This window comes from Schistocerca piceifrons, chromosome 5 (assembly GCF_021461385.2).
Source record: "Schistocerca piceifrons isolate TAMUIC-IGC-003096 chromosome 5, iqSchPice1.1, whole genome shotgun sequence".
NCBI classification, from domain to species: domain Eukaryota; kingdom Metazoa; phylum Arthropoda; class Insecta; order Orthoptera; family Acrididae; genus Schistocerca; species Schistocerca piceifrons.
In genome coordinates this window covers 358,430,974-358,449,227 of record NC_060142.1, presented here as the reverse complement: position 1 = coordinate 358,449,227, position 18,254 = coordinate 358,430,974, and the positions used below count along the sequence as shown (strand labels likewise).

Genomic DNA, 18,254 nt, shown 5'->3' with positions numbered 1-18,254 from the left:
ATTACGTTGTTATGAGGATTTGAGAATCGTGAAGTAGGTTATTTACACATCATAGCTTAACATTATACTAATGACTTATATATCTTATTGTGTACACTTTCGGTAGGCTATTATTATAAGTTACCAATGAAATACAGTGAGTTTACTGAACAGTACTGAATTATATCGGTAAATTCTCTAGTTACACAATTATTTGCTTTAAAGATGGCGGTAATTATATTGTTTTTATTTACTGCTGTTTATAGTGTGGAATGAAACAACAGTAATATAATTATTTATTTATTTTCCTTTAATTCTTTTATTTCTTACAAATTTAACTGTCGTATAAAACTGTTGAAAATAATAACAAATGTAACATTAATGGCGTAAATGTTTAGAAGACATTGTTAATCTGATATGATGGTAGATTATGCATTGTAAAGCACACAATTATTGGGGGCGTTTATTCACAATTCACATTAACAAATTGAAATGGAGCTACTTGACACAAATTCAGATACCAGTTGGGCGATGTCCGATCGAGGTAGGATGACAGCAGCTCCAGTAACATCGAAGTTTATGTGGCCACAATTGAAGACGGAGATAGCACAGAAGAAACGGAGTGATAACCGAAATTCCAGTTGCATGTCAGTGTTATCATTCCGTCTAAAAAGTTACACACAGAAGAAACAGGGTACGGTCAACTGCTCCCTCTTCAAACAACTTAGCTTCAAATGATATGTCTTCAGAATTCCGTGAAGCCTTGAGAACATATGTCTGCAACACGACTGTTTGCACTGTACTTGTGGCAAAGAAATTAATGGCACAGAAATTTCACGAAATGAGTGTCTAGAATTCGTTACACGTCTCAGAATCTTATTGGGTCAGACACGAATGGTTGTCTTCAAAGTGATGGCTGAGACGCTGAAAGCCGTCTGAGCTTCTTAGTAATCTGCCTCAAATAACATTCGTGGATGAACTGTCGTGAGAGGGTCAGGATAATGATTACGCACTATTCTCGCAATGTAGCTTACAGTAATTAACAAGTAGTTAACAGCCATCTCCCGGGTTAGCTTCTATTGAGGGATAGACTCACTTTCCATCGTCGGCTCGTTCCTTTCTCTGCAGCTCTCCTGTAATCACGGGAGCAGACCTCTTCTTCAAGAGGCGCAGGTCAAAATCTGCTCCCGGAAAGAGTGCTGGGTATGAGAAAGGTTGTCCTGCACTCTTCCTCGCGTCTCCTGCAGGCGCTCCTGGTGTCGGGTAAGTGAACGGGATGCTAGGTGATTCTTTTGGATAGCCAGTGAAGATTGTCTGCGTGCTGGGATACGTCACTGGCCGAGGAGTTGTGTACGTGGGCCTCGGAGTCGTATATGTCGGCCTCGGAGTGGTGTTTGTGTACCTAGGGGTACTGTACGTGGGGCGTGGTGTTGTAAATGTCGGCCTTGGTGTTGTATAAGTCGGCCTTGGAGAGGTTGTGGTAAAAGTGACTGGTCGTAAAGTAGTTGTAGTGGTGTACGTGTAAGGCCGAGGTGTGGTTGTCGTTGGGAGTCTTGAAGGGTATGTGAAAGGTCGGCTGGGTGTTTCCTTGGGATACCCAGTTATTTTGGGGGTTGTCTGAGTCGGAAACGTTGGCCTTTGCGTCGTCGTACTGAATGTGTACGGCCGGAGAGTAGTGGTTGGCAGTCTCGTAGTGTAGATTGTCGTAGGTCGGAACGTTGTTGTTGGCCTCCTTGTGGTTGTCGTGATGAATGTAGGTCGGAATGTTGTTGTTGGCCTCCTTGTGGTTGTTGTGATGAATGTTGGTCTCGCTGTTGTAGTACTATATGTAAAAGGTCTCTGTGTTGTTGGGTACGTGAAAGGCCTACTAGGTGATTCCTTCTGGTAGCCAGTGAAGACTGTTGTAGACTGAGAGGGTCTATAGGTGCTGAATGTTGGCTGTCGAGTTGTAACAGTGAAAGGCCTCAGTGTTGTTGTCGAATATGTGGGTCTTGGAGTGGTGAAAGTCGGTCTCCTGGTCGTTGTAGTGAATGTATATGGTCTGACACTGGTGGTTGTACGTCTCGTTGGGTAGGTGAATGTAACACTTGGAGATACAGTGGGGTAACCGGTTGTTCTGACGGTGCTGTATGTGTATGGTCTCAAAGTGGTCGTTGGATAGGTGTATGTGAAGGGCTTAGCTGTAGTAGTGCTGTAGGTGTAGGTAATGGGCTTGCTGGTGGTTGTGTAGGTGAAGGGTCTCGCACTGGTGGTTGGCTGTCTGGTGGGATAGGTGAAAGTGACGGTTGGAGACGGGTACTTGTATCCAGTTACGGGAGGTGCCGTTCTAACTGTAGTGGGCGGCGGCGTCGGCCTCGGAGTCGTGAACGTCGGGCGCCTCGTTGTAGTGGTGAACGTGTAGGGCCTCTCAGTGGTAGTCGGCGGCCTCGTGGGGTACGTAAACGTTACCCTCGGCGACTGCGTCGTATAACCAGTTGTAGCATAAGTTGGTCTCGTTGTATAAGTAGAAGGTCGAGCTGTGGTTGTGGTATAGGGTTTGCGAGTTGTCGTAGGATAGGTGTAAGTAAAGGGTTTGGCAGTAGTAGTCGAATATGTATAAGTAACTGGCCTGACAGTTGTTACAGGAGGGAGGTAGGAGACTGGTTTGAAAGTGGTCGTAGGGGATGTGTAAGTATAGGGTCTCACAGTTGTTGTGGGAGGGAGGTAGGTGACTGGTTTAGGAGTGGATGTAGCGAATGTATATGTGTAGGGTCTCGCAGTTGTGGTGGGTGGGGTGTAGGTGAAGGGCCTAGCTGTGGTGGTAGTTGTAGGGGGAAGATAAGAGACTGGTTTTGGAGTGGTATAGGTGAAGGGCCTAGCGGTGGTAGTGGTTGTAGGGGGAAGATAAGAGACTGGTTTTGGAGTGGTATAGGTGAAGGGCCTAGCGGTGGTAGTGGTTGTAGGGGGAAGATAAGAGACTGGTTTTGGAGTGGTATAGGTGAAGGGCCTAGCGGTGGTAGTGGTTGTAGGGGGAAGATAAGAGACTGGTTTCGGAGTGGTATAGGTGAAGGGCCTAGCGGTGGTGGTAGTCGAGGGGGGAACATAAGAGACTGGTTTCGGAGTGGTGTAGGTGAAGGGTCTAGCTGTGGTAGTGGTTACAGGGGGAAGATAAGAGACTGGTTTCCTAGTAGTGTAGGTGAAGGGTCTGGTGGTGGTGGTTGTCCCTCTGGTGGGGTAGGTGAACGGTTGCGGCGGCTTTTCGTACACGTAGCCCTGGTCGGCACGCTCCTTGTCCGGAGCCAGCAGTTTCCCTCCGTAGGCGAGGCGGGCGTCGAAGGTCGGCCCCAGCAGCAGGTTGCTTGAGGGAAGGCCCACCTCCCCGGCGGGCGATGCCCCAGCACGGCCGCTCCATCCTGCGAACACAGCAACGGTATGCGTGAGCTGCTTCAGTCGCTAGCTACAACTGACGAAACGTCGCTAGCACGAATATCACCGTAACTCAGTTGTTCCAAATTCTTTTTCACTAAAGCTAAAGGGTAATGCAGTATGTAAAGGGGGACGAAAATCTAATAGTCATGGGCGACTGGAATGCAGTTGTAGGGGAAGGAGTAGAAGAAAAGGTTACAGGAGAATATGGGCTTGGGACAAGGAATGAAAGAGGAGAAAGACTAATTGAGTTCTGTAACAAGTTTCAGCTAGTAATAGCGAATACCCTGTTCAAGAATCACAAGAGGAGGAGGTATACTTGGAAAAGGCCGGGAGATACGGGAAGATTTCAATTAGATTACATCATTGTCAGACAGAGATTCCGAAATCAGATACTGGATTGTAAGGCGTACCCAGGAGCAGATATAGACTCAGATCACAATATAGTAGTGATGAAGAGTAGGCTGAAGTTCAAGACATTAGTCAGGAAGAATCAATACGCAAAAAAGTGGGATACGGAAGTACTAAGGAATGACGAGATACGTTTGAAGTTCTCTAACGCTATAGATACAGCAATAAGGAATAGCGCAGTAGGCAGTACAGTTGAAGAGGAATGGACGTCTCTAAAAAGGGTCATCACAGAAGTTGGGAAGGAAAACATAGGTACAAAGAAGGTAGCTGCGAAGAAACCATGGGTAACAGAAGAAATACTTCAGTTGATTGATGAAAGGAGGAAGTACAAACATGTTACGGGAAAATCAGGAATACAGAAATACAAGTCGCCGAGGAATGAAATAAATAGGAAGTGCGTGGAAGCTAAGACGAAATGGCTGCAGGAAAAATGTGAAGACATCGAAAAAGATAGGATTGTCGGAAGGACAGACTCAGCATACAGGAAAGTCAAAACAACCTTTGGTGACATTAAAAGCAACGGTGGTAGCATTAAGAGTGCAACCGAAATTCCACTGTTAAATGCAGAGGAGAGAGCAGACAGGTGGAAAGAATACATTGAAAGCCTCTATGAGGGTGAAGATTTGTCTGATGTGATAGAAGAAGAAACAGGAGTCGATTTAGAAGAGATAGGAGATCCAGTATTAGAATCGGAATTTAAAAGAGCTTTGGAGGACTTACGGTCAAATAAGGCAGAAGGGATAGATAACATTCCATCAGAATTTCTAAAATCATTGGGGGAAGTGGCAACAAAACGACTATTCACGTTGGTGTGTAGAATATATGAGTCTGGCGATATACCATCTGACTTTCGGAAAAGCATCATCCACACAATTCCGAAGACGGCAAGAGCTGACAAGTGCGAGAATTATCGCACAATCAGCTTAACAGCTTATGCATCGAAGCTCCTTACAAGAATAATATACAGAAGAATGGAAAAGAAAATTGAGAATGCGCTAGGTGACGATCAGTTTGGCTTTAGGAAAAGTAAAGGGACGAGAGAGGCAATTCTGACGTTACGGCTAATAATGGAAGCAAGGCTAAAGAAAAATCAAGACACTTTCATAGGATTTGTCGACCTAGAAAAAGCGTTCGACAATATAAAATGGTGCAAGCTGTTCGAGATTCTGAAAAAAGTAGGGGTAAGCTGTAGGGAGAGACGGGTGAAAGGATATCAATGATACGATTCGCTGATGACATTGCTATCCTGAGTGAAAGTGAAGAAGAATTAAATGATCTGCTGAACGGAATGAACAGTCTAATGAGTACACAGTATGGTTTGAGAGTAAATCGGAGAAAGACGAAGGTAATGAGAAGTAGTAGAAATGAGAACAGCGAGAAACTTAACATCAGGATTGATGGTCACGAAGTCAATGAAGTTAAGGAATTCTGCTACCTAGGCAGTAAAATAACCAATGACGGACGGAGCAAGGAGGACATCAAAAGCAGACTCGCTATGGCAAAAAAGGCATTTCTGGCCAAGAGAAGTCTACTAATATCAAATACAGGCCTTAATTTGAGGAAGAAATTTCTGAGGATGTACGTCTGGAGTACAGCATTGTATGGTAGTGAAACATGGACTGTGGGAAAACCGGAACAGAAGAGAATCGAAGCATTTGAGATGTGGTGCTATAGACGAATGTTGAAAATTAGGTGGACTGATAAGGTAAGGAATGAGGAGGTTCTACGCAGAAAATGGTTCAAATGGCTCTGAGCACTATGGGACTCAACTGCTGAGGTCATTAGTCCCCTAGAACTTAGAACTAGTTAAACCTAACTAACCTAAGGACATCACAAACATCCATGCCCGAGGCAGGATTCGAACCTGCAACCGTAGCGGTCTTGCGGTTCCAGACTGCAGCGCCTTTAACCGCACGGCCACTTCGGCCGGCGGTTCTACGCAGAATCGGAGAGGAAAGGAATATGTGGAAAACACTGATAAGGAGAAGGGACAGGATGATAGGACATCTGCTAAGACATGAGGGAATGACTTCCATGGTACTAGAGGGAGCTATAGAGGGCAAAAACTGTAGAGGAAGACAGAGATTGGAATACGTCAAGCAAATAATTGAGGACGTAGGTTGCAAGTGCTACTCTGAGATGAAGAGGTTAGCGCAGGAAAGGAATTCGTGGCGGGCCGCATCAAACTAGTCACTAGACCGATAAAAAAAAAAAAAAAAAAAAAAAAAAAAAAAAAAAAAAAAAAAAACATAACTCTCTCTCTTCCAGCCGGCGTCCAAAACCGGGATGACTGACAGTTCTTTATAATGGCTAACCGAATGTCTTCGCAGTAAGACTGAGCCCGTTACAGTTCCTCGTCTAAAAGAAGAGACCTTATCCGAGTCCTCCGCTGTGCAGGCAGACACAGTGACCGTATAGCCACGAAGGCAGACTGTATTTTATGAAAGATTTTACAGGCAAAATGCTACTTTTGTTTAAAAATCCATCCTCAGTGCCGCCGCGTAACCTTATTTGCGAACCACTAAGGAGGGTGGAAGACGTAAATAATTATAAAAAAACAGAAAAATATTATAGTAAGCGGATGGAGCGAAGAGTGAAGGAAGGCACTTCGAAACCATGATGCTTTATTAAAATCGCTTAAAGCTGAAAGAAAAGTAATACAAAAGGAAGTTCCAAATTTATTTACAGAATGTCTTTGGAGGAAGACAATCCCCCAAAACTGGAGCAATACTGCAATCATTCTACTTTAGAAGAATGGAAACAGGTAAGATATAGACATATCAGCCTACACTTTAGTTGGCTTTAGAAGTATATAAAACTCAGTAGACCATTTGAAAGCCATGAACGTCATTATAGAATGGAGCAATGAGTAAGAATTCCCCGCTTTGTCTGCGGTTGATAAATATTGATAAATCTTTCGTCTATTTCAGAAAAAATCTGTGCTGCCTGTCCTTGAGAAACAAGGGTCGACCTATTTTAGTCCACTGAAGAAAATACACGTCTATGCAACAGCTTCTACTAGACATATTCGAGATCGTGGGAAATCCGATTCTGCGAAATCCAAAACTGAAAGAGACGTCAAGGAATGACAGTCCATATCACGAAAATTATTCTCAAAAAATATGGAGGAATTTTCAGATCTAGAAACTGTAAAACAGATGAAGGAAAACGGATTAATTTGAACCACCTCCGTTTCACTGTTAAAAAAGTGCTGTTCGCTGCCGGCCGCGGTGGCCGTGCGGTTCTAGGCGCTTCAGTCTGAAACCGCGCAGCTGCTACGGTCGCAGGTTCGAATCCTGCCTCGGGCGTGTATGTGTGTGATGTCCTTAGGTTAGTTAGGTTTAAGTAGTTCTAAGTTCTAGGGGGCTGATGACCTCAGATGTTACGTCCCATAGTGCTCAGAGCCATTTGATCCATTTGAATTTTGCTGTTCGCTTCTGGCACAGGTAAACTTCAACGACTGCCTTATGAGTTTAAAGTAGGCCATAAAATCAAAAGCTTGAGTTTTTGTACCGCATTTTTGCGGGGTGGGCATGTTTGTGAACGGTTTTGGCGTGGTTACTTGAAAGGGTGGCAGGATGTTGCTGCCACATAGTACTTCCGCAGCCCTATGTAAGCGACACTACACCTGTGTGGTGCAGGGCGTGGTGACTGGTATTTGGGTTGGCAATCTGTGTGAGCTGGGAAATTAACACGTAACCGTCAATTGGAAGTGTAAAAAAGGTGCATTTGAGAATGAGGCGTGAAGTCTCGAAATTGATCACGCGGTAAATCTTTTAACGCCATAACTGCACCCTGAGGCTATTTTATTTGTTGTTATTACTATATCCTGTTGCGTTCCCCCATACGCTATAATGAATAATGATGATATCAAAAAGATGGGCCGACCGGGGTGGCCGATTGGTTCTAGGCGCTACAGTCTGGAACCGCGCGACCGCTACGGTCGCAGGTTCGAATCCTGCCTCGGGCATGGATGTGTGTGATGTCCTTAGGTTAGTTAGGTTTAAGTAGTTCTAAGTTCTAGAGGACTGATGACCTTCGAAGTTAAGTCCCATAGTGCTCAGAGCCATTTGAACCATTTTGAACCAAAAAGATGGAATCTGTTTACAGGAAAAACGTTTGAGCAAGTATATTGAACTAGAAAGGAAATACGTAGAGAAATAAGTGCATTTCTACCAACAAAATCGCTCTATTTCCCACCCTAACAGATAAATGTTCTCCTTGCTCACAAGGTTTGTATATGTCAAACAACAGTAGTTTCTCTCAACAACTCCATTAGACACGCGTCATCCAACCCTTGAGAAGCATGTTACAAAGTAAATGTAATCTGTACTTCGTAATGCTCGCTAATGAGGAGCTACGCAATGTTTCCATCCTTAAAAATCCAGGTTTTTCGCACCGCCCCCTTGAGAGCGTTCGCCATGTTGATTTACATCTTTTGTACACCGCTATTCCGTGTGCTAAGCCTGTCAAGCAAAGCCACTGCGTTCCACAACGTGATGGGGATGAGGAGACGTCTTTTGACGCGTCTAGAAACTGTCTTCTTTGTTGGCGGTTAAAATCTTGTCGATATTTTCGAAATGAGGATTACAGTAGTTGCTTAGTAGCTAAAAAATGTGTTAAAGAACCCCTCGTTATCTTTTTGAAGACTTCAGGCGTTAGGCTATGGTGATATTTGGATATCACGGTATACTTACATCCGAACCGTCAGGCGGGGACTTCAATTGCACTCGTACTGAATACGAACAGAGCGTACAAATAACTGTGCCATCTCGGTAGAGGTAGCGGTGAGTTCTGCACCGCTGTTTACGTAACCGCACGTCTGTTGAAGTACATGGCCTCCGAGCTGACTGCTGTTGCTCTCACCTACGTCACAGTGAAAGTAGTGGAAGCATACTAATCTATACTCTGCACGTTATTTCCCTAATCCGCTGCACTTCCTACTTTTCAACCAAAACAACATCTTAAACATCTCTCAAGCACCAGTAAACGTAATAAGACAGCCTTATTACATCGTTACCGCCTCTCGGTAAGTGCTGTTAAGTGCTCTAGCGGACGAAATGAAGTCGTTGCATGCTACTTTGAGCGAATAATGCCATGTATTGTGTTGTAAGCGAATGTACAGTAACTTATGCTCGTAACAAGTCTAGGTGCATTTTCTTTGTCACGGCAAGCCTGGAACCCATACATCAGTCCATCTTTTCGGGACAGAAATATTTTTACTTCTGTAAGAAATTTTGGCGGGAATGTCATAGCGCTTAAATGCGCTAAAGTTGCCAGTCATTTAATACTGCACAATCTTTTCCTCATCGCAGCGGAATGAACTTGTACTGCATGGCAAAAATCTCAACATTCGTTTGGGAATAATTCCCAAATTGTGTTAAGTCCATTCCTTCACGAGTTGCATAGGCTAAAGATGGTGCAACTTCGCATTAATCTTTTTCGATCAAATGTCAAATGCTTCTGAAAGCATCTGCTTTAGTGTAGCTGGTGTCTAGGCAGATGATACTCTCGTGAAATTGGAGCATGCGTGGAAATGAAATTATTTTGTGACGCCTGGACGTTACAGATCCTTTGTTTTTAGACACACTCGCAGATTGAGAAACGTAAGGAGAGTTTCTAGAAGTGTGAACTCCTTCATAGATGCCTGTAAAAGTTGTTTCTTCACTCATATTGTACACGAATATTTGACTGTAGCCATTTGTCCTCACAAATGCAGTCAATCTACAAAGGAGACTGCTTACAGAACACTTGTTCGACTCTTACTAGAAAATTTTTCACGTGTGAATGATCCATACTAAACAGGGCTTACAGGGATACTGGACGCATTGAAAGAACGGCAGATATGTTTCACCCACGGTGGAACGTCGCAGAAGTGCTGAAAAAACAAAATCGTCAAATATTTGAAAAGAGTCTTTAACTCTCCCGCGAAAGCCTAGTTACAAGGGGAATAAAAAAAATTAAAAAATTAACGAGCCAGAGGCTGTAAAATGAAAACCGCCGAAGGGATCGTACACCGAGGTGACAATAGTCACGCAGTAGCGATATGCACATATACAGATGGCTATAGTACGCTATACACAAGGTATAAAAAGGCAGTGCATTGGTGAAGCTGTTATTTGTACTCAGGTGATTCATGTGAAAAGGTTTCCGACGTGATTACAGCCGCACAGACCTTGTACGCAGAATGGTAGTTGGAGCTAGAAGCATGGGACATTTAATTTCGGAAATCGTTAGAGAAGTCAATATTCCGAATCAGTGTCAAGAGTGAGCCGAGAATACCAAATTTCAGGCGTTACCTCTCACCACGGGCAACGCAGTGCCCAACGGCCTTCACTTAACGACCGAAACAGCAGTGTTAGCGTATTGTTGTCAGTGTTAACAGACAAGCAAAGCTGCGTGAAATAATAGTAGAAATCAATGTGGGACGAGCGACGAACATATCCGTCAGGACAGGGCTGCGAAATCAGGTGTGGGCTATGGCAACAGTCGACTGACGCCAGTGCCTTTGCTAAAAGTACGACGTTGCCTACGGCGCCTCTCCTGAGCTCAGGCGGGTCCTAGACGACTGGAAAACTGTAGCCTGGTCAGATGACTGCCGATTTCAGTTGGTAAGAGCTGATGGTAGTGTTTGAGAGTGTGGAAACCCCACGTGCCATGGACCCATGTTGTCAACAAGGCGCTCTGCAAGCTGGTGGTGGCCCCATAATGATGTCTGTATTTACATGGAATAAACTGGGTCCGCTGGTCCAACTGAACCGACCATTTGTTGGAAAAGTTTATGTTCGGCTAGTTGGAGACATTTACAAGCCATTCATGGACTTTATGTTCCCAAACAACGATGGAATTTTTGTGGATGACAGTGGGTCATGTTACCGAGCCACAGTTGTTCGTGTTGGTTTGAAGAACATTCTGGACAGTGAGGGTGAATGATTTGGCCACCCAGATCGTCCAACATAAATCTCATCGAACAGTTAGGAGACGTAATCGAAAAGTCAGTTCGTGCACAAAATCCTGCACCGGCAACACTTTCGCAATAATGGAGAGGCAGCAATAGAGCTGCTGGGCTACGCCGGGCAAAAGGAGCTCCGACACGATGTTAGGTGGTATCTCATTACTTGTGTCACCTCAGTCTAACGCCACTGCACACGGAAGGGAGTGTAATCACTACAAGAGCGCTGAGGCCCCAAAGTCGTCGCTAGAGGGACACTGGCGCACACTCACGTGACCGTAGACAGAGCACATGCACGCGTCGACCGTCCACTGCGCTCAGTCGTGCTGAAAACGGTGAAATGCAAGCTTCCAAAGAAGAGCAAAAGGGTGTAGTCGGTTTGCTTACAGCGGGACGAGCGCTGGAAACGGAAATTCGTCATAGAATGGCACAAGTGTACGAAGAGCACTGCATGTTCGTTGCAAGGATCAAGACGTGATACTCCATGATCACCCATCACAGTACAATAAGAAAGTAGCCTTAACAAAGTAACAGTTTGCATACACAGATTTAAGACATATAATACCACCTGTTACACACACACACACACACACACACACACACACACACACACGCGCAGGAATAACAAACGCTACCACGGCCACAAACACAAAACAAAACACGATCGTATTCCGTAACAACGAGGCAAAGTACATGACGTGTAAGTGGATCTAGAAAACATCGAAATGGAAATATACTCCATGTTAGTGAAGAGCAGTGTCGAGGTCGTACAGGTTAACGTGATCCCAGCGCAGAAACGCATTCTCGTCGTGGCTGCTGGGCCAGTCCATCCCTTTATTCAGAAAGGGCGGCCACATTAGTTCCGTGTCGCCTGGTGAGCTGTGTGCTTTATCCGTTGACGGTGACCGTCTCAGTTGTCAACGGTTTGTCACCGTAATTCGAGCATTCTCTGTGTTGTACACAGAGTGTCACCGCAGTCTCCACGCACTGTAGGCGCAGGGAAACTGCTTCATAGTCAGCCAAGCTAGATCCTGTGCAGTGTCGTAAAATTCGTGACGGAAGAGGTAGCTGAGGTAGTAAATATCCCATTATAACTGTACTTGAGAGGGTTGCAGGAGCCAATGGCGTTTACCAAATAAAGAAAGTAAACAAAAAAAAGAGGGAAAACGTAGCTATACGCAATTCCCAAGGCTTCTTTAGTCCGGAAGAAGGGAAAGAAAATAAACATTTAGAATGATTTTGATGAACAGACTGTCAGGACATGAATACATAATTTCCCCGTGACACATAAAGAGTACACGACATGAAAGTCACCATAGTTATAGCTCCATTGATAAAAAAAATACATCTTTTAAAGAAGGAATTTTGTCATTAGGATAATTTCGTCATTAGGATCCTTACTACACAAGTTAGGCTGTAGATAAGCCATTTTCTATTTTTCCTATCTTATTTATACATTTAAATGTTCGTTAGATATACAAAGTAAACATAATGATTTTCCAAATAACGTGAAAGGTAACCGTAATGAGGGTAGATCCATCATATTCGTCAATTTTACTCATCAGTCTTCTGACTGGTTTAATGCGGCCCGCCACGTTTTCCTCTCCTGTGCCGACCTCTTCATCTCAGAGTAGCACTTGCAACTTACAACCTCAATTATTTGCTGGATGTATTACAGTCTCTGTCTTCCTTTACAGTTTTTACTCTCCTTAGAAGTTATTTCCTGATGTCTTAATAGATGTACTACCATCCTGTCCCTTCTTCTTGTGCATGTTCCATATTATTCATTTCCTCTCCGATTCTGGACAGAAGCTCCTCATTCGTTACCTTATCAGTACACTTAATTTTCAGCATTCGTCTGTAGCATCACATCTCGAATGCTTCGATTCTCTTCTGTTTCGATTTTCCCACAATCCATGTTTCACTACCATTCATTGCTGTGCTCCAAATGTACATTCTCAGACATTTCTCCAAATTAAGGCCTATGATACTAGCAGGCTTCTCATGGCCAGGAAAGCCCTTTTCTCCAGTGATAGTTTGCTTCTGATGTCCTCCTTGTTGCGTCCGTGATTGGTTACTTTGCTACCGAGGTAGAAGAATTCCTTAACTTCATTTACTTTGTGACCATTTATCCTGATGCTAAGTTTCATTGTTCTCTTGTCATTTCTGCTACTTTTCAATACTTTCGCCTTTCTTCCATTTACTCTCTGTCATATTCTGCCATCATTAGACTGATCATTCCGTTCAGCATATCCTGTAATTCTTCTTCACTTCCACTGAGGATAGTAATGTCATCAACGAATCTTATCATTGATATCCCTGCACCTTGAATTTTAATTCCGTTGTTGAACTCTTCTTTTATTTCCATGATTGCTTCTTCCATATATAGATTGATTCCCTCTTGGCTCTTGCATGTGTTGTATATTACCCGTCTCTTCCTAGAGCTTACCCGTATTTTAGTCAGAATTTGAAACATCTTGCACTATTTGGCATTGTGAAACGCTTTTTCCCGGTCGACAGATGCTATGAAAGTGTTTTGATTTTCCTTTAGTCTTGCTTTCATTAATAACCACAACGTCAGAACCGCCTCCCTCGTGCCATTACCTTCCCTAAAGCCAAACTGATCGTCATCTAACACATTCTCAATTTCCTTTTCCATTCTTCTGTAGTAGACACAGGTAAAAATCGTATATCACTGTATAGTTGGATAAATACAAGAAATTTATTCAATGCTCCTTTCAGTTCAAGTGGGGGAGGGGGGGGGACGAGGAGGGGGGAAGGCAGATTAGCAAGCAGAGACAATCGATGTGAATTTTTCATGGTATTTATTTGAGCTATTACTGTTCACTTCAAATGCTTGCGTAAAAAAGTATTGCAGTTTGAGTGAGTTATTTTGTTGTTTATATGGGGTGGCTGTAACAGAAATCAAACCCAAAATGCTTTGAGCCAAGGCTTCAGCTGTCGCAACTGCAGCTCGGCTACGGCCAGGGAACCACCGCCACTACCCCCGTCCCCACCCATACTGCTCTGTCTATGCACACAAGGGGTACATTATTTTGCGCGACCTCTACACCTCAGTGTAGAAGAACTTTAGGAAAGACGTAGAAAGCAAAAACGAAATTGAGTCACTCTTCTTTGTCTTGCGCCCTTATACGGCGTGTGCTCAGTGTCGCAATGGTTATTAACGGATTTGGTATGGTTAATTTAAGGGGTGGTCGGATGCCCTTTACATCACAACCCTGCTACTCCCCGGGAATAAGTGTTTGTACCCCAATGGAGAGACGTCTACAGACGTTAAAGTAACCTCTGGCGTGCCACAGGGGAGTGTTATGGGACCATTGCTTTTCACAATATATATAAATGACCTAGTAGATAGTGTCGGAAGTTCCATGCGGCTTTTCGCGGATGATGCTGTAGTATACAGAGAAGTTGCAGCATTAGAAAATTGTAGCGAAATGCAGGAAGATCTGCAGCGGATAGACACTTGGTGCAGGGAGTGGCAACTGACCCTTAACATAGACAAATGTAATGTATTGCGAATACATAGAAAGAAGGATCCTTTATTGTATGACTATATGATAGCGGAACAAACACTGGTAGCAGTTACTTGTGTAAAATATCTGGGAGTATGCGTGCGGAACGATTTGAAGTGGAATGATCATATAAAATTAATTGTTGGTAAGGCGGGTACCAGGTTGAGATTCATTGGGAGAGTGCTTAGAAAATGTAGTCCATCAACAAAGGAGGTGGCTTACAAAACACTCGTTCGACCTATACTTGAGTATTGCTCATCAGTGTGGGATCCGTACCAGATCGGTCTGACGGAGGAGATAGAGAAGATCCAAAGAAGAGCGGCGCGTTTCGTCACAGGGTTATTTGGTAACCGTGATAGCGTTACGGAGATGTTTAATAAACTCAAGTGGCAGACTCTGCAAGAGAGGCGCTCTGCATCGCGGTGTAGCTTGCTCGCCAGGTTTCGAGAGGGTGCGTTTCTGGATGAGGTATCGAATATATTGCTTCCCCCTACTTATACCTCCCGAGGAGATCACGAATGTAAAATTAGAGAGATTAGAGCGCGCACGGAGGCTTTCAGACAGTCGTTCTTCCCGCGAACCATACGCGACTGGAACAGGAAAGGGAGGTAATGACAGTGGCACGTAAAGTGCCATCCGCCACACACCGTTGGGTGGCTTGCGGAGTATAAATGTAGATGTAGATGTAGATGTAGAACTCTCTGCGTGAGATGTGATTCATGCGAAAGTGTGCGAAAGTTTTCGACATGTTTTCGAATGGTGTAACTGAGGTGGGGTCGTTAATCCGCTGAGCGGATTTAATCTGGAATCGACGTACCTACCTGTTCCGCAAGCGGCGCTTTAATACACACGGCTATCTGGAAGGATGAAAAAAAGAAAAAAAGTAATAATGATACACTGAGGTGATAAAAGTCCTGTGATAGCGATATATACAAATACAGATGGCGATAGCATCTCGTAGACAAGGTGTAAAAGGTCAGTGCTTTGGCGGAGCTGTCATTTGTTGTGAGGTGGTTCATGTAGAAAGGTTTCCCACGTATGGCCGCACGACGGGAATTAACAGCCTTTCAACGTGGAATTGTAGCTGGAGGTAGACGTATGGGATAGTCTGTTTCGGAAATCTTTAGGGAATTCTATATCCGGGATCCACAGTGTCAACAGTTTGCCGAGAATACCAGATTTCAGGCATTACCTTTCACCAGGGGCAACGCAGTGGCCAACAGCCTTCAATTAACTACCGAGAGCAGCGGCGTATGCGTAGAGTTATCGGAGCTAACAGACAACCAACACTGCGTGAAATAACGGCAAAAATCAATGTGGGACGTGCGACTAACGTGTCGGTAAGCACAGTTCAGCGAAATTTGGTGTTAATATTCTATGGCAGCAGAAGACAGACGCGAGTGTCTTTAATGACAGCACAACACCGCCTACAGCGTCTCTCCTATGTTCATTTGGGCCCTTGACGACTGGAAAACCGAAGCCCGATCACAGCTGGTAGGAGCTGATGGTAGTGGTCGAGTTTGGCGCAGACCCCACGAAGCCTTGGCACCTATATTGTCAATACTGTGGAAGCTGGTGGCCCATAATGGTATGGACTGTATTTACAGGGACTGGATCCTCTGGTACAACTGAACCGTTCATCGACTGTAAATGTTTATGTTCGGCTACGTAGAGACCATCTGCAGCCATGTTCCCAAATAACAATGGAATTTTTTATGAATGACAGTGCGCCATGTCACTGGACCACAACGATTCGCGATTGATTTGAAGAACATTCTGGACAACTCGAGCGAATGATTTGGCCACCCAGAAAGCCCGATATGAATCCCATCGAACATTTATGGGACGTAATCGGGAGGTCAGTTCGTGCACAAACTCCTCGACCGCTAACACTTTCGCAGTTATGGATGGTTATATAGGCAGTAATACACTATATTTCTGCAGAGGACTTCCAACGATTTGTTGACTTCATGCCACGTCTTGCTCCTGCACTACATCGGGCAAAAGGAAGTCCGACACGATAGCAGGAGGTAAGCCAAGACTTTCGTCACCTCGGTGTAATTTAATACTGTTTAATAGCAGTAATTCAAAACTTGAGAATTGTTTATGAACGTGTCAAACAGAACTCCTAGAAAAACCACGTTGTTACGATGACAACTGAAAATCTATTGAAATAAACAAAAAATAATGAGTCACGCAATGAAAATGTTCAATTATTTCACGTTCTGATCCTTGGTTCTCTGTCACTAGATGCAGTGCCGTTTCTTTTTCGTCTGCAAGAGAAAGCCAGGCGTGAACGAGGAATGGTGTGGGATGCACGCGAGCCATGGAGAGCTGCTCTTGTCTGGAGGGCAATGAGGCTTTTGTGCCGCCGTTACTGGACGGTTACCTGCGGTTCATCAGTCTCGCGTTTGGATGGAATGAGGAAACGGAACTTCCGCCCTGCTACTTTCACTTTGAGGGGAACAGCTGGCGAGAGGACGGATGTGATTCTGTTTCTCTCTCTGGCTGCGTCGTTACTGAGCTAACACTGACGCCTGACTGCACTGTAATTTATTATTGTTCGATCGGAAAGACAGCGGTGTATCCCAATACTTGTACTTTGAGCTCAGGTAAACACAGCAGACGAATCGAAGATCACGCACCACTTCGCCATTTGTTAGCCCAGACTTCTACGTCACCCGATATTATTTGATGTTTCTGACATTCCAGTTTATTAACATTGAGCAAGCATCCATATTAGTCGATAGGCCTTTTGGAACAATGAACAGGCGCCGCAGAAGAAGAACTCCCGACCAGGCGATGTGTTTGTATCTCAGATGCAATTGTTCACTCGTCGCTGACAAGAATGACTCCAGCTACATTCATGCAACTCTGTTTCGTCACTTGATGATCTGCTACTTATTATACAGTGTGATACCAGCAGTCCTGATGATGGGGAGTAGGGTGTAGATGGAAGGGATGAAGAGGAGAGAGGGACGTAGGCGGTCAGCCCAGTTTCGCGTCAGTAACGTATCTGCATTTTACTGCTGTTCTTTCTGTTTTTATCGACTAGATATCTATATCGAGTTCTATCTGTGTTGCTGAGTTCTCTCACGAGTCAGACAACGTTTTTGATCGGAAAAGTTGATGAAATAAGAAAGAACTTCTGTTCTGACAGTGTAACAGCAGGGATGTAAAACGATAGAAAACATGCCATTTCTGTAGTCAGATGAATAAACGCTCGTGGTAAGATAAATAATTCGCGCACCTGTCTTTATACGATTACCGTTAAATTGTTGCCTGAGTTTCAGAAGAGTTTCAGTCACCACAGATTTCCGGAGAACGATTGACAACTCACTACCTTTACGAAAACGCGGAAGTTTCTGAGTGGAGTGTAGAGGACGTTAAAATGAACTGAGATAAATTTTTCTACGTATTTAAAAATAACAGCTAGACGTCTGCCTTCGCAAGGATTACTTTTTACCTTTTTTTTTAAATCAACGAAAATGGCGAATAGGCAAACTTCTGCGCAAATGAATCGCTACAGATCACTAAATAATGAACACTTAGCCATATTCTGACGTTGGCTATCTGACCATGTGACGGTGTTGAAGAATCATCGTGAAGGCCTGTAGTATAGTGGGAAAATGAAAGGATTTATTGGCGAGTGTTAAAAGACACATCGTAAGGGTCCGAACGGTTGGTGTCTCGAGCTTACATAAAGTAAGCCGGTTTTTGGATAAAATGAACCGATGGATGCAATTACGGTATGAGGAATTCATGACAACACACATCATTGGCCTAACGATGGAGGGTGACAAAATCCTAGAAGTCACGACTGCAGCAGGGCTCAGATGATAGGACAGCTGTTTGCCAGCCGTGCACTATACACTTTTATGGGCAGATAGAAACATTCATCGCCAGGATTAAAAATCATACGAAAATAGAATGAATGGAAACTATTGTATCAAACAATGTAAAGTCCAGGATGG

The 18,254-nt window shown here is 44.1% G+C and overlaps 1 protein-coding gene across 1 annotated transcript in view; it reads right to left on the bottom strand.

Moving 5' to 3' along the window:
• Nucleotides 1-266: 266 nt before the first annotated feature.
• The window catches only part of LOC124797990 (mucin-2-like), a 134,909-nt gene continuing 116,921 nt past the window's right edge, over nt 267-18,254 (bottom strand). The window contains exon 2 of the mRNA XM_047261171.1: nt 267-3,371. Coding sequence (XP_047117127.1) covers nt 1,072-3,371 — 2,300 coding nt within the window. The 3' untranslated portion in view covers nt 267-1,071. The remainder of the gene's footprint in view (nt 3,372-18,254) is intronic.